This window comes from Pinus tabuliformis, chromosome J, assembly GCF_031772625.1.
Source record: "Pinus tabuliformis cultivar Carrire ecotype Pingquan chromosome J, CPIR1, whole genome shotgun sequence".
Lineage (NCBI taxonomy): Eukaryota > Viridiplantae > Streptophyta > Pinopsida > Pinales > Pinaceae > Pinus > Pinus tabuliformis.
In genome coordinates, this window is record NC_142295.1 from 92533797 (window position 1) to 92551457 (window position 17661).

At 40.1% G+C, this 17661-nt stretch overlaps 1 protein-coding gene across 3 annotated transcripts in view; it reads right to left on the reverse strand.

Annotated features, from left to right (window-relative positions):
- The window catches only part of LOC149225669 (3'-5' exonuclease-like), a 283543-nt gene extending 271950 nt beyond the window's left edge, over positions 1–11593 (reverse strand). For all 3 annotated transcript variants that reach the window (XM_089377254.1, XM_089377252.1, XM_089377251.1), the window contains exon 1: positions 11117–11593. In XM_089377254.1, coding sequence (XP_089233380.1) covers positions 11117–11537 — 421 coding nt within the window. In that variant the 5' untranslated portion in view covers positions 11538–11593. The remainder of the gene's footprint in view (positions 1–11116) is intronic.
- Between the last annotated feature and the right edge of the window lie 6068 nt (positions 11594–17661).

Sequence of the window (17661 nt, forward strand, 5' to 3'; positions counted from 1 at the left end):
ATAGATTGCTTTCTTGCTTTCTTGTTGATCACTGTACATTGCCTGCAAACTGTTTATGAAAACTCCTCAGTGAACTAAACCTTACAAACTCAAATATATGGACTGATATTTAATTTTATATGCTTCCCTGTGTTGTTAATTTTATATGGACTGATATTTAATTTTATATGCGGTTTGGAACCATCATTAGAGCAGCATTAATTTAACTTTCAAGGTGTAACTTTGATCACAGTTCAAACTTCAAACTTCAAAGTTCAAACTAGTTTGGGGTAATATTACAGTGATATCCTCCTCACTGTCTCAGCCTTAAACACTATGTGCATGTGTGGGACATTAATCCCAACACTTAATTAATTTCCTGCACAATATTATAAATCATATCACAGTTAAATGATGCCAAAACACTCAATAGCACAACTCTTCTCCTATTCTCTGCTCCTTGGCAATATCATATATGTATCAACCTAATACTTTTCCCACAATCTCAAGACAATCATGCCCAAGAAGCAGTCCTGCATGTTGTAGATACTAGATCATTCATCACACTTGACACCACCAATTTTAATGTTAGAGCGTTGTCCCTTATTACTATCATCATCCTAAGTCATATATTAATGTCACAAGATCACCAAGTCACATAGGTCATATGACATATCCATATCACCGTTATTCATTAGAGTCACAGTTAGCAACAACTTCAGTCACGTGATTTTTACCATATCAAGGGTCATAGTCACAGCAGGGTTAAAGGCACTGTCTCAAGATCTGGTTACTGCTACATATATTACAAACATGGTTCCTGTTATCAAGTATTGAGGTAACTGATGTGTATCCAAAGCCCACTGCGCAAGGATAGTGTGAAGATGTCACAGGTTGAACCATGTCATTTGTATATCAGTTAGGGTTATGGTAGAGCATGACACTCATGCTCAGAAATATATATCAGTTAGGGTTATGGTAGAGCATGACACCAAGCGCAAAAACCCTTTATACAGCCCGCGCGGAAATTTTTTAACAGCCAGCCGCGATATTTACCATCGTCGCGCGATATTTTGGAATATATCGCCGATATTTCGGATTTCTCGCGCGATTTTCGAAGTTGGAAAATATCGCGATTTTTTATGGCCGATATCTCGTTTCAGAGAAAATAGCGCGATATTTACGAATATCGCCGAGATATCGGCGATATTATCAACATTGGGGGAAAGTGTTAGAGAATTATTTCTCTCTGTGGGTAAGCCAGTTTGGCACCCTATTGTACTGAAGAATTGCTGAATAATAAAATCCTCCCTTGCTGCACCGGTTTTCCCACATTGGGTTTTTCCAGGGACTATTGTCCAAAATATCTGTCTCAATGTGTTAATGCTTGTGCATTTGTTTGTTTCTGTATTACGGTGTGATATCTACAACAGTGTTTATTTTAATGTTTATTGAAGTAATTTCATAAATAACTTATTGTGGAATAAGTAGGAAAAATAAATCAGTTGCTGCAGCGATAGAATTTTCACATGGTATCAGAGCGAGTAATCAGAGACAGAAAGGGAAAATCAGTTATGGGTTGAGACCACGATGCATAGGCATCCACGTCAGGGGTCTCACACAGATTTTCAGAAAATTGCACAAGAGAAAGAGATTTTGATTTCACTATGTTGGCTTCCATGCTGGAAGAAGAAGTAGCGTGTATGACTAGTGCTGCATCATCAGAAGTATGGTTTATAGACAGTGGAGCTTTGTGGCATTATGACGGGAATCAAGGAGCGTTTCTCAAAATATCGAGAAGAGAAGATGAAATTTCAAATCACCATGGGGAACAAGGCAAAGTGTACTCTAGTAGGGAAGGGTACCATAGTTTTTCAAACAGAATTGAGAGAACGGTTCCGTGCTACAAATGTGTTGCCTGTACCAGGATTAGGGATGAACTTCGTGTCACAACTACAAGGCAAGGGCTATGACGTCTACTTCATCAAGGAAAAGGTATACGTCAAACAGTCAAGCTAGAAAAAGAAAGTGCAGATCAGGATCAAAAGTAATCGGTTGTATAGATTGCAACTAGAATCACCAATGGCACTAATAGGCAGTCATGGAGACAAGGACTTGAACGAACTATGGCACAGAAGAATGGGTCACTTGCACCATGGAGCTTTGAGAATTCTCAGGAGCACTGTAACAGGAGTTCCAGATCTGAGTACGGAACGAGATGATGTATGCAGGGGATGTGCTCTAGGAAAGTATGCCAAGGCAGCATTTCCTAGGAGCAAACACAGGGCCAAGAGTGTACTAGGATTGATACACTCTGATATCTGCGGACCTATGTCTGTCAAAGCTCTCAGTGGTGCTGAGTATTTCCTTACCTTCATTGATGACCACTCAAGGAAAACTTGGATTTATTTTCTGAAAACCAAGGATGAGGTTTTCTGTCGATTCAAGGAGTTCAAGGCTCTGGTGGAGAATCTGACTAGGAAGAAAATAAAAGTTTTGCGCTCGGATAATGATGGAGAATATGTCGATAAGGACTTCACTGATTTTTGCGCTAAAGAAGGCATCAGAAGAGAGTGGACAGCTCCATATAATCCGGAGCAGAATGGGGTAGTAGAAAGAAAGAACAGGACTATTGTAGAAGCAGCTAGGGCCATGATGTATGATCAGGACATGCCAAAATTCCTTTGGGCAAAAGCATGCAACACAGCAGTCTATGTTCAGAACAGGACTCCTCATCGAGCAGTGGGCAAGATTACTCCAAAGTCCTCACAGGGAAGACACCTTAAGTCAATCATTTCAAGATATTTGGGAGTCTATCATATTGTCGCATACCCGAAGAAAAGAGGAAGAAGCTAGATCAGATTGCGGAAAAGGGATATTTGGTAGGATATAGCGAGAACGCTAAGGCATACAGAATCTATCTTCCAAGGAGCAAGAAGGTAGTAGTATGACGAGATGTAAAGTTCATGGAGGATAGAGCTTTCAGAAGATCTCGTGAGATGCCTTCCAAGGAGCAGTCGAAAGAGGAGCCGTTGGTTAAGCCTCTTCAACCAACAGAAGTAAAGAATTCTTCCTCAAGACAAGAAGAACCTCAGGATGAGGAGGAGGAGCGAACAGAAGCACCTACTGGCAGAGGAAGAACTAGCAAGGAACTTCGTTAGACTCTGCGAGATGCAAAGGACTTCATCGGTTTGCCAAGAAACAATAAGAGGGAGCGAAAACAGCCAAATAGATATCAGGCATTAGTAGCTCAGGATGGAGAGCCTGCCAGTTTCAAGGAGGCGGATCAACATCAGGTTTGGCTAGATGCGATGGTAGAGGAATACAACTCCATAATGTTAAACGATGTTTGGGAGGTGGTGCCAAGACCTTAAGACAGATCAGTGGTAGGTTCAAGATGGATCTACAAGATCAAATATGCTGCAGACGGCAGTGTTGAGAAATACAAGGCCAGGTTTGTGGCTAAGGGGTATGCTCAAAAAGAAGGGATTGACTATGAGGAGACCTTCGCCCCGGTAGCCAGGTATACATCTATTAGGACCGTGATATCTCTTACAGCCCAGATGGGATGGGAGATCCATCAGATGGATGTCAAAACGACATTTCTGAACGGGGTAATAGAAGAGGACGTATACATTGAACAACCAGAGGGCTTTGAAACTCAAGAGAAGGAGTCTCATGTATGCAGATTGAAGAAAGCCTTGTATGGGTTGAAACAGGCACTAAGAGCATGGTATGGTCGAATAGATGGCTACTTGCAGAAGATGGGGTTTGTCAAGAGTGACTCAGATCCGAATCTCTACTATCTGGTTGAGAGAACGAGCTGTTAATCTTAGTATTGTATGTGGATGATTTCTTTCTGACGGGATCATCCAGACTCATTGGGGACTGCAAGAAAAATCTAGCCACAAAATTCGATATGAAGGATTTTTGGACTTCCTAGAGTTGGAAGTTTGGCAGCAAAAGGGAGAAATCTTCCTTGGGCAAGGGAGATATGCTACAAAAATCCTGAAAAGATTCGGGATGGAGGACTGTAGACATATGGCTACACCAATGATCACCAACTGGAAGAAGATTGATGCATCAAAAGACAAGGATGTCGACCCCACCCTGTACAGAAAGCTCATAGGGTCCCTAATGTATTTGGTCAATACCAAGCCATACATTTGCTACGCTGTCAACACCCTCAATCAGTTCATGATAAAACCGAAGAGGGTGCATTGGGCAAACATGTTCTCAGGTATTTATAGGGAACAGTCGATTATGGACTCTTGTACACCAAGAGTAAGGATATCAAAGTGAGTGGATTTGATGCAGATTAGGCAGGAAGTTCAGTGGATCTGAAAAGTACCTTTGGGTACTGTTTCAACATTGGATCAGGAATGACCTCCTCGTGCAGTAGGACACAGAAGTTCGTGGCTCTGAGCTCATCTGAGGCAGAATATATGGCTACAAGCACAACTTCATGTGAGGCCATATGGCTTAAAACACTGCTTGTGAACCTATTCAGAAGGAATATGGAGGCGACCAGGATCATGTGTGATAATCAGAGTTGCATCAAGCTCTCTAAGAATCCAGTGTTTCATGATAGGTCGAAGCATATTGATATCCGGTGTCACTTTGTCAAGGAATGTGTCCAACGAGGAGCTGTACAGTTAAGCTACACTCCTACAGGAGAACAGGTGGCAGACATCCTCACCAAAGCCCTTGGAAGGACAAAGTTACTACTTCAGGGAAAAGATGGGGATGGTAAAGAACCCATTTCAGTAGCAGAATGGGAGTGATAACAGCAAGGATGCAGAGGGAGTTGCAGTGCGGATGCAGTGTTGGGAGAAAGGACCAGTGGCAGCACAGATGTAGAGGCAGTTGTTGTACAGATGCAGCAGTGGCAGTAGCAGAGCCATGTGCAGCAGTACAGAATGCAGCAGTGCAAAAGATGTTGGGCAGGTAGGCTTAGCATCAGCATAGGGACCGATGGCGGATGATCAGGGTGATACTCAGTGAGGAGTATTACTAGAGCACAGTCCTCGCTAAGAGGGAGTGTTGATTTGGGGTAGCATCGGATGTGCTCTAGCCACGAAAATTGGTGGAGAGGCTAAGGCACATGAGATCTCCAGTACACAGAAAGGGTTTGGGCAGAGTCTAAACAGTGTGGGAGATATTAAAATAATTAATATTTTTAATGGAGTCCCTAAGTCTAAATTTAGGGAAATTAAAATATTAATGTGAATTAATATAAAATTGTGATAGAATGGTCCAAAAGTCATGTATCAAGCCAATCTAATCTTAGCCATCGATTAGGGACTTAATCACAGCCGTTGATTTGCCAACGAGAAAAGTATAAGAGGAGGCTTGAGGATCACTTGGAGAACACACTGAAGGAGACCAGTCAGTTCAATTTCTAGAGCAAGGTTAGCTGAGAAATTGAACCAGTGGTCTGGTGAGCAGTCAGGAGGCAGCAAGTACAGAGCAAAGAGGCGGGATCAGCCACAAGAGACCAGCGTTGAGATAGGAGAGGTAGACGCAGGGCTTTTTAGGCAGACACAAAGGCAACAGAAGACTGTAGTCACTAGCTGGGCCTGCGTGGGTGATGCAGAAAAGCCCAAGGCTGACGCAGTCAAGTTGGGGCTAACGCAGAGGGTTTGAGAGCCACGCGGAGGTCAGCCAAGCTGACGCTGAGCTAGAGAATTATTTCTCTCTGTGGGTAAGCCAGTTTGGCACCCTACTGTACTGAAGAATTGCTGAATAATAAAATCCTCCCTTGCTGCTGTTAGCTCTGCTACATGTTGCTGATTTTTCAAGAGAAGGAATAGGTTTGGTCCTTGGTTGCTGGCTCAAAGAATGGTTTATACTGGTTATCATGGTATCTCCCTATTTTCCCCACTACCTCCATTTCATCCTTCCTTTTCATTTTCCCTTATTTCCCTCTAAACCCCTTTATCCCTGTTTTGACCTCAAAACCCCTCATAAATTCTTTTTTCGGGTTCCCAAGCTTCATTTTGATTCAAAACCTATAAATCCCCATTTACCTTTTATAAACCCCATATTAACTTTAAAAATCCCCGATAGCAACGCTTAAGTCTTTTTCCAGTTCCCGGGTCATATTTGGTTTTAACATTATTTAACCTTATAAACCCCGGCAACCTTAAAAATACTTATTAACCTATTGTTTTGGTTTTACCTCGGCGCCAAAGCCCTAATCTACTATGACTGCACGCCTTTGCAATTTACACAACCCGGCGGGCCCGTACCTGTCATATCAACCCTGAGCACGTGCTGTAATTCATGACCGTCCAATCATCCCGCTTCATCATCGGACGGTGTTCGCAAGCCTTCACCCCGTTAATCACTCGTTCGTTAGCCCCCGGGAAAGTAGTTTTCTCCGCCATCCTGTCAGCCACGTGTCGTTATTTCATTGCATCGCTCCTCCATATATGGAAACCGCCCTTAGCCCGAAAGCGGTGCGGGGAATACCGCCCGCCCGCGAAACCGCTTGTCCCCCGCTCATTAACCATCGATCATCTCCGCCTCCCGTCAGCCGTTGGATCATTCCCGCCGCGATCCAACGGCCATCGTTCGCCTATCCTTGTTTACGCCTGATAGCCCTCTCAGATCTAATCTCCGCCGTCCGATTTACCAGATCTGACGGCCTATAATCCATCTCGCCTCTGTGCCTTCCCATTGCCTCCAGCCATCAGATCTCGGCCGTCCGTCTGAGCAATCCAACGGCTGGCGTTCGTTCTCAGCTCCTAGTTCATTGTTCATGCATTCTACGTCTTTTGGGCCTGTCTTGTGTGCCCGAAGGAGGAAGAAGCCATGATCCAGCGACCTGTGCATTAAAACCCTCAGCTACTGCATTCAACGCAGTGTACCTCCGAAGGACGAGAAAGTACTGCCTCGAGCAGTTGAATTCATTCAGCAGTTATGAACATTTATGCAGGAAACATTCCACCTGTTCAAGGAGTACACCAAAGTACCAGAGAATGTCAAATTTGTTAATTAAAACAGTCAGAATGTATTAGAGGCCCATAACAGTTTGTAAATGTGGTTGGTGGTCAGTTATGACCCCTCCACGCATAGGCTAGCTAAGATTTTTTGTAAACAAACTTTATATATACTCAGAAAAAAGATGTAATCAGGTTGATGAGTGTTATTTTGCTGTAAGGTTCAACTTCTGGAGATTGTAACTGCTGTGATACCTGCAGCGTCTGGTCTTCATTTCCAGCTAATACAAGCTTCTTTTGCTGTTGATTGCTCACTTTCCACTTCTTCTTCTTTGTTCCAGGTTGTGCCTGTTATGCATTATTTCATGTGCTGTTAATTTTTAGCATTAAAGGGGCTGTCATCCCACCTTTGTGTTAGGATTTAGCATGTATCATTGAATTTGTTTGCAGGTTTCTGTTATTTTAATGCCAGAGAGTTGTCATCCTGTCTGTGTATTAGAAAACAGATTGACAGACATTTTAACTGGTTGTCGCTGGCCATCACAGGGTCCTGTGCATCTGTTGGTGTGATCAGTGTTCTCTATCAACACATTTTCTTTAAAACTTTGAGTAATTGGTGGTTAAAAGCCTTGTAGTCTGGGGGTGTTCACCCATGTTTGGGGTCAAGCACAGTAGAAGTGGTTATCTGGCTTGAATATGCAGCATTTCTTTCATTCATCCACCATTTTTCCAACATTTTGTTGAGTTTGTAATGTTCCCGAGCATATCTGATATACAACCTAGGAGAGTTTCTTGGGGTGATAAAAGCTGCATCGTTTTCCCGCATTGGGTTTTTCCCGGGACTATTGTCCAAAATATCTGTGTCAATGTGTTAATGCTTGTGCATTTGTTTGTTTCTGTATTACAGTATGATATTTGCAGCAGTATTTATTTTAATGTTTATTGAAGTAATTTCATAAATAACTTATTGTGGAATAAGTAGGAAAAATAAATCAGTTGTTGCAGTGATAGAATTTTGACATTCTATCTTCTACCATGCTGCCGAAAAGGTTTGTAAACAAAGGATTGATCATAATTGTTCTATAGTTGGATGGATTATTAATGTCTCCACTTTTAAAAAGGGGTATTGCTAGATTAGTTGTCCAGTCTCTTGGGAATCCTTGTTGAATGATGTTTTTGGTATTTCCATGACGTGCAGTGCAAGAGCATTCATTCCCCATTTTAGATACTCTGCTTGAAGTTCAACCAAGTCCTTTGCCTCTCCTGTTTTCAGCTTCTTAATTCCATTCTCCACCTCCTGTAATGTGAAGAGCTTTGAATTTGTGTTGATCGTAGGGGGGACTCCGCCTCAAATTCTTTTTCATAGAGTTGCCTTGCATATTCAAACCATTGATTAGCTGTAATATTATTTTCAATTTGTTTCTTCCTTGGTTGCAGTTCCTGCCAAAAAAGCTTTGGATTATTCTTGCTTAAATATATTAACTCTTCTCTCTTTGTTTGCATGAACTCGTTTTTTTTCCTTTTTAATATCTGCTTATATAACTTTACATTCATCTTCTCCCTTCCTACCTTTTTCAAGGTTCTCCTTGCCATTTTGCAAAACCAAGCATTTACAGGAAAACAATTTGATTATGATTTCCTATTTTTTGCTCTTTTGCACTTCTCAAGTGCACTTTGAATTATATTTGTTAACTCATGACTGTTGAAGCTTTTAAAACCAGTGTTCTCCTTCCGAATTAATCTCTCTAACATTGTCTTGAAGATAGTACAATTTTCTTGTGTTAGAAGAATTTTGCCCCTTGATAGTGATTGTCAAGAGCATTGGGTTTTCCTCCTATGCTGCCTTTCTTCTAACCATGATAACCTTATATAAATTGGGTTATGGTCTGATTTTAAGTCCCAAATATGCTCTCCAATACTAACTTCGTCTATCTTTCCTATTAAGCTTTGTAAACACATCACATAGTCAACGACACTTACCCAATTGTATGTGTTGCAAGTGAAGTTCCCAGACCTTTTCCATCTATCTAGACCATTGCAAATAATTAAGTTGAAAGCCCCACACAGTGTAAGCAACTCCTCTCCAAAATGATTGCTAACTTTATCATCTTATGAACACCTCACCCATTGGGGATTCTCCTCTTCAGTGAGCCAAATAGGATTGTTATCCACTTTGCAACAAAGAATGCTAACTTGATTATTTGTTGTTCTAGCATTGAGAGTACACGGCAATGTTAGAAGAACTCCTCCCTGATGAGAGTACACGGCAATATCTTGTTTTAAAGCTGCATACGGATCCTTGTTGTCAAGCCCCTTATTTTTGTAAGTTTTTGAGACTTGAGGGACAAAATAGCATGCTGCAATTCTTATGTGATTCTCATTCTCTGATATTTTCAACCATAAATATTGTTTATTTGCATCTTCTTTAATTAACTGAACGTGACGGCCTTCTTTTTCTTTCACTAAAACTAGTATTCCCCCATACCCTTTGCCATTTTCTGCTACCTTGTTCCAAACTGCCAACTTCAAATAACCGTCAAACACAGGAGTTTTGCAACCATCATGCTCATGAGTTTCCGTGAGACAAATTATGTCTCTACCTTCCGCAATAGGCCCTAACCCAAGTCCCCTCCTCCAAGGGTAACCTCTATAATTCCAACAAACTAAACTTAGGTAGACCTGGGTAGGATTTGACTGCTACGCAGTTTGGCACATAAGACTCAAATTTGAGTCTTCACCCCTTTTCGTCCATGTTGTTCTTGTTGTTTTCATCTCTATTATTGAATTCTATGTTTTTTCTTGACTACCAGCTTGCTGCCCTGATTTGCCTGGAGGCCCAAACGCTGCAATTACGGCTTTCCCATTGTACAACCATACCCTTTTCCCTTCATTTCTTGTTGTTCTAATTTTCTCCACTTCATCCCTTCTCCCCTCTTGTTGTTTTTTGGTTAAATCTTCATCAAGGAAGAAGTGTGAGCCTTTCAAGAGTTTCTTTTTGCCCAAAAGCTGTTGTTTGTCTTGTACGCTTGCCATGGTGACTTTTATGGGTCGAAGCCTCTCTTCACATATCCTCCCAACCCTTCTTGCTTGGTAAATTTGCCATTTCCAATGTAGTTTCTCTTTCACAAAGTCTCTTGTCACATTGAGAGTACTTTCATTCTTCCGATAATCTCTTATTCCCCTAATAATGGAACTTCCCCATAACAAAATTCTTTAACTCTTACTTCTTCTTTCTACTTAACTCTTTTCCCTATATACACTTTTGGAACTTTTTCGCAACAAAATTCTTTAACTCCTTGTTATTTGTGGGACGGACATTTATCTGTGGAAATTTAAATTTCTCTGTGGCAGATAATATTTTTTTAAGGATATATAAAAATTTATCCAGGTTGCTATGCTTCCAATAAAAATTCGGTTCCTTGAAATGAGAAATGGGGCCCTTAGTACCAACTTCCAGTGGCTCCACGTTGGCCAGGAAGCTCATGATCATTATCCTCCGGGTGTGACTAAATATTTATGCTGTTGATCCCTCGAGGCATTTATTTCATACTTAGTGTTGTGTAATAAATGTAAGTATTTTTATGTGCCTCGGGATGATAATAAGGTAAAAGTAATATGCATCATGGTAGAAAAAAATGATGTATAGGTTGAGATATTTTGCTATAGATGTCTATTGATTATTTTTTCATATCTGAGAGTAATGAAGAGCATATACACGTCGCAGTAAAATAATATAATAAACAATATATAGATTAAAATAATAAATGATTTAAACTGGGATACTTTGCTGTGGGGTGGATAATGATTGTTAAATGATGAATGGTGTCAGAATTGTTAGCACTGCTCAAGGCTATTTGCTATTGATGCCCCATGTAGGAATTCCGCCAGATCTAGTCGATTAGAAATGTTGTTTATTACTGCTTTTATAACCAGGTAACGGCCACCTACATGTCACTTCGTTTTTCAAAAACATGTTGCTTATGCAGCAAATGCTATACCGATAATTCAGGGCTTCCTCCAGTAAAACTAACTTCGTTCTCCAAAACCCTATAAAGCAAGTAAACCAACCATCTTCGTTCTCCCAAATCCCAAGGCAAGACCCTCATAAAACGAATTCAGACTCTTACAGAAAATTAAATAAATAATAAATCCGATAAATACTGCTTCGGACGGAATGCACCAAACGTCCATACCTCGGCATGGCGGCCGGGCAAATGACCAGCTATTTAAATTTGAGCTCTGGGCTTCCGTTGAATCTGATAATGATGATGCCGACAGCTGCTGGGATTCGAACCTCTGACCTTCGAGTTCATTATTTTCAGTGAAACGATGATCTTTACTAATGCTCAAAGAATCTGCAGCATCTCTACTGTAATCTGAAGGATTTGGTTTGGCTTCATCCCGAGTGGCATGAATTGCCCAGGCAGGCAGGCGCCTCACTGCTGAATCAGCATTGTATTCCGTCCTCGTGGCTTCGGGAGGTGAAGTTTTGAGGCGTTTGGAGGCTGAGGTGGCCAATGCGAGGGCAGCCTCGATAGCCTCTAGCTCGGTGTCGTCGACCACCTCCAAGGGTATCGAGGGTGGAATAGTGCTTCCGCCCATGGAGGATACCATCCTGCTCTCGAGTTTGTACTTCGCGAAGAATGAATGTATTTCGGGAAGAAGTAACAATGACATATGGTCATTGGTATATATTATTCAAATTTCGCGCCACCAGTTGGAATTTGTAAGAAGGAATTGTATTTTTTTAAATTATATTCTTTTAAAACGATAATGTACCAAGTTTTGGGGATGGGAGATGTTTTGAAGAAAGTATATCCAAATGTTTAAGAGAGGGCAAGGGCTAACCAGCCTGCCATAGGGCATTCAATGCCCAGGTATATGCATGTTCTATAACAAAATAACACACGGTCTTGGTGGCTACCTAAATTAAAAGTAAAGGCTGTGTGTTATTTTGTTATAGAGCATGCATATACCTGGGCATTTAATGCCTTATGGCAGGCTGTTAGCCCTTGCCTTAAGGAGAGAATCACATGAGAATCTTTCAAAAATTTAAATTTATAATTGGTCGAGGGTATATATATATATTATTTTTAAGGGGTAAAATGAGTCATATTAGTTGGTTTGAAACGTGATCAAATTTTAATGATGTGATTAATCCAAAAGACATTTATCTAGGTAAAATAATATTATTTTGTTTTTGGATTTTAAGTATGAATTATATATATGTTTTTAACTCTTAAGCTTTTTATTTAAATATATATTTTTTAAATATAAAATTTTAATAGAATAATATAGAATTTTACTCTCCCTATGGGTGCAAATGAAACAAAAAGACCGCTTCAAGTGGAAAACGACGTCAGCTCAATAAACATGCATCATTCCCAACCTTAGCGTACACTGGTATTAATTCACTTAGGCTACAAGTTCTCTTCACTTTGGTTAACGGCACATCAATATTTGTTTCATCATGGGAAGTTATCATTATTTGATCAGCCCGACTCAGATCAATTCATGGAGGTTTAATGTTGGCACGTGTGGGAATGCTTTACAAGGCACCATTTGCATGGAGCTCAACGAGGAAACTTAGCATGTTAAGGAAATGGTGGGTATTTGCAAACATGTTGGTGATAGTGATCGTTCTCTGGTAATCTGACTCAGTGCCAACACTAGGCATACTGCTTTTCTCTCTCGTTTGGAGAATTGGGTTAGTTGTCCACTGGTCATGGGGTTCGCGAAGGCCAGTAGACTTCCTATGGTCTCCATGGTTGACAGACCCTGCACTGAGATTATATTTCCACATCCTGGTCTCTGGGTGATGGCAGGTGTACTCACATTTGGACAAATTCATTAAGTTGCAGCGATAATTCTCAGGCCATCTTTTCGACACTCAAGCTCGGCACCATGATTACTCTCAGGGACTCTACGCATATTAAAATTGGGTCAGCAACTAGGAGACACCCTCATTTGGTTTTCCACCTTTCGCGCCATGTTGGGTGGCTCCAAGACAAATTTTATTAACCGTGTCATGGGGTGGCAAGTTAGTAAAATTGAGAAGGGTCTCTACTTGAGGCATAGGTTCATATCATGGCTCATGTCTGATGTTTACAATCGGGCTCATGGTTGTAGCATGGCTATTGGTCGTTACATGGCCAGGGTCAACGCGTGGTCTGAGCATTGTTAGGGTCGAGGGGTCGTCGCAATGTCAAAGCAAAGTTGTGGTCGCAGGATTGTGGTGGCATCAAAGCATGGACGGGGTCCTCGGGTCAGTGTGGTGTCAACGCAGTGTGTGTGACCGCGTTGTGGAGTATTCATAATGCCGGTGGTGTCGGCCATTTGTCGATGGACAACCCTTGCCCAACTAGTCGTGACCTTTAGTCTATGAACATACTTCCATCCTTTGGCAAGCTCCTTGACTTTCTCAATTATCTCTCTGTCAACTAGAATTGAAATGTATTTCTTAGTCTTTGCAATTACTCTGTTCAAAAGCCATTGTCATGGAAATTTTGTAATTTTGCAAAAACTAGGCTCAGTCTTCTCTTTGCTCTTGAAAGATACTCTTTTCAAACGCAACATATTTAACTTAAAGGCTCTAAATTGGTGTTCATGCGTTGGTTTCCCTACGGGGCAACACTGATCACCGAGGAATGTTGATTGTACTCCATTTTTTAAGTAATATAATGCCGAATTTCAAAATAATAATAATAATAATAATAATAAGTCAAATATTATAAGTTGGCTAGTTTAATGATTTAACTTAAGTGATCGAGTGTTGTGAGTTATAACCAATAGGTGTGGGATCAAGCTTTTATGTGGATATTATTGATCTCACTTGATGTTCCAATTGGACTGGATTGCCAAAACTGCAATTAACTGATTTACCCCAAATATCATTCTAGACGTCAAAGAAAATGCCCAAAAATATGCACACTTATGATATTTATGATATTGTCATCTAAAATACATATATATACAGTAAATAGATATATATTATAGTATCAATTTTTTACTTGTAGTGATGTTATTAAAAAAAAAAATTGTATAAATTGCTTGTATGTGTTGGTTGCATATTTGATTGTGTTTAATGTTATAATCTTGTTAAAAAAGTACTTCTATTAAAAAACAAGATCATGATTATGCAAATAAGGTAAAAGTACTCACCAAAACATTGAATAATAATGTTGTACCTAAAATTTGAAAAGGAATAGGAGAAATATTTATTGCAATGACATTATCACTCATCTCCCTCCATCCACACAAATCTCTTAGTGTGTGAGTTCTCTTTCTTACATTTGTTTTGTAATGTATTTTTCCATTGTAATAACTTCCATAAATATTAACTTTTGCACCAAGCTTAATGTTTTTGTAAATAATATCAATCTTAATTGTACCACTATCTTACATACCTCTCAACTTATAGTTGTGTTTTCTTAACAAAATTAATTCTCTTGTATTGTCATTCCTTAAATGGATGATCAGTACGTCCATGGTGAACACAATTAACTATAGTATCCCCTTACTCCTTTTACATGGCTAGTATACCTTGGTTTAAGAAGTGGATGAGGCTAATTATTAGTCTTGGTAATCAACATTTACATTGTATGCATACCCATGCCTTCTCATTGCTTCCCATGTCGACTTTGGATGCAAATGATGTCAATTATGACTCTCATCCATGTGATGGAATGACACATATCTCTATAGTGGTTGCTTTCTTGAGTAGCAATTTTTCATCTTTCTATGTTGTATATAGTCTCTCAAAGATATGATCTTCCATGGTTGGCACACTTGTTTTGCAAGAAACTTCAAATTATGTTGATATTCTCTATATGATGGCTTTTAATTAAATTACATTAGCAACATCTTACTAATGTTTTTAGTATCAAATTTTATTTTCACATTACAATTGATTTGCACTTGATCTATTTTCCAAGGAACGTGTAGAAGCCATCCAATGTATTTACACTATAATTGCATTAAACAAAAATTGACTATATTTAATGAATATCATGGCTTATATTTATTTCCTCTTTAAGCATGCAACATGATAAAACACAAGAATATTTTTTCGATATGCACTAAAACCCTAACTACGAAGTCTTGTGTGGCCCCTTAACTCCTCTTCCCATGGCTAGTGTCAGTAGAGGGAGCGAAGCTCCTTCATACAACCAAATTGTAACAGACTATGGCCGTACTAGACAACCTTCTACCTCAAATCCTTAGGTTTCTAGTCAAAACTCTAAGGGTAAACAACAAAATGGTTTGTTGCCCAACTCCCCACTACGAAAATGAATGCCCAATAGTTATCTCCCCGAAACAACAATAGATCCAAAATTTTAAGTACAATCCATCCATTTTGGGGAATATATTCAATGTATGTGAGATAACGCCCTCATTGGGAAATTTATGGGCATTTGGTCCTCAAAATAAGCACTCTCCCATTGGATCTAACTGAAGTGGAAACCTAAGGGGTAAATCAAACTAGAACTCGGTGCCAAGGTTTTTTTTGTTATGATATTTGCAAGCATTGAAGATAGAACATGGGTTTTTGAAAATGTCCCATACTTCTTCAAATCCATCAAACTCTATTTTTTATTTTCAACGAAGAGAATTATACAAGATAAAGAAGATTTCACTGCAGCTCCAATTTGCATAAGAATGTACTCATTGTCACAGGAATTCTAGGATAAGGAAACCCTTGCTGGTATTGACAACTCTATGGACATTTCATAAAAGCCTCCAAAGCTACAAAGCAATCGAGGTATGTATATTATGCCCACAACTATGTTTATATGAATATCTCAAAGCCACTCACCGAGTCCATTGATATCTATTATTAGGATGAACTCTAGAAACAAACTCTAGATTACAAGCATATCCCCTTTCAATGTTGGAGATGCTATGAGTATAGCCACCTTTATAGAAATTTTCTGCTTTGGCTATAAATGGTAACCCTGATCTCACACCCACCTCAGATGAGGATGTGTTTATCAAAGTTGGCAACAAATGAAAAGGCCCAACCACCCCCCCCCCCCCACCCAAACTCAATCATGTTGGGAAGCAACCACCTTCATGTAATCATTTTGACCCCCTCTACACAGTGGAAAACCCAGACCCTCCTATGTCCATGTCATCCCCCAAAATCAAAATGTCAGACTCCAATCCACCCCGATGTACCCCTTATGAGACACCTCCTTCCTCTTCAGCACCTTCCCCCCCCCCCCCCCTTATGCACTTTGTCATCCTAAAGAGTGGCCCAAACCATTCCCAGGATCTTATCGAGAACATGGAGCAGGTTACTCTTAACCTCCCAGAAATCACCAAAGCTTGGAGGAGCCCAAAACATTCCCTAAGCATTAGGTCAAGATCCTGGGCCGAGCATATTATAATTTAAGTATGGGGGTTTTACGCAGTGCATTATATTAGATATCATTTTGGGGTTCAACTGCGTTAAGTAAGATCATTCACGTATGACCATTTCCATGAGAGGTAGTCGTAAAACCCCCATACTTAAATTCAAAAAGAGTCAAGGGATCTCTACTTGAATGGTTCATGAGGCACAATACTTGCTAAGGTTTTGCAAATGGGGTAGCAAGCTAAGTGGGCTTGATTGTGGGAAAAACTCCACAGTTAAGCGCGCTTGAGCCAGAGGAGTTCTGGGATGGGTGACCTCCTGGGAAGTCCTGGTTACCGGGTGCAAGCCCCGGAAGTGATGATTGATGCTATGTGATTCGTTCTCCACATTTCACTAGTTTCAATCCCACTTCTTCACCCCTGTGAGCATCACCCGATGCAATGAGTGCTAAGTGAACTATTCAAAAATCATGAGAAATTAGTCAGTTACGACTACCTCTCATGGAAATGGTCATACGTGAATGATCTTACTTAACGCAGTTGAATCCCAAAATGATATCTAACATATTATAATTGTCGTCACTCTACCTCCAAACCATCTTTTGGATAACCTAATGCTAGAATGTCAAGAATCGAATCCCATTCAATGAAAGAAATAACAAAACCCCACGAGGAAGAAAGAAAAAGGGGTGTGAAAAGCAATCAATATATCTTGGAAAAATTGGGAGATGTGTTGGTCAATTTAGATTGGATAAAAGCAATTACAAAGGTCTTTCCCTCCACTAATGTTCCCCCGACGTGAAAATCATCTCTTGGAATATTAGAGGCCTCAGTTGCAAAGGCAAGTAGAGGCTCCTCAAAGCACAATGGTTCTTTGAAAATCCCACCTTTATGTTGTTACAGGAAACCAAATATTCAAGTAATCTCATCAACAAGATAACTAAAGGAAGGGGCAGAAATTACGAAGCTATAACTTTAGATGCCCAAGAGCAATCAGGTGGATTGGAAATTTTTTGGAATGCGCGGGAGGCCCTCATTCTCAACATGTTCGCTTCATATTGAATTCTCGCAATCCAATTTAAACTTATCAGCTCTGCAAAAACTCATTGCTTATAAAACGTTTATGGCACCCCCTACTAGAGGACAAACCTCTTTTTCTTAGATCTCTAACCAACACCAATAATAAGATATCTCCCTCCCCCAATATATTGAGTAGTGACATCAACATGATAAAATCCCTAACTGAAAAGAGAGATGGTTGTTAGGTCCCTATAATACTAGTGATCACCCCATTACTATTGTATTTGTATCCCTTATTAATATTGTTGTGCCCCTATTATCCCCATATTGTTATTACTGTGCCCCATAAAATCCCTCTATTGTT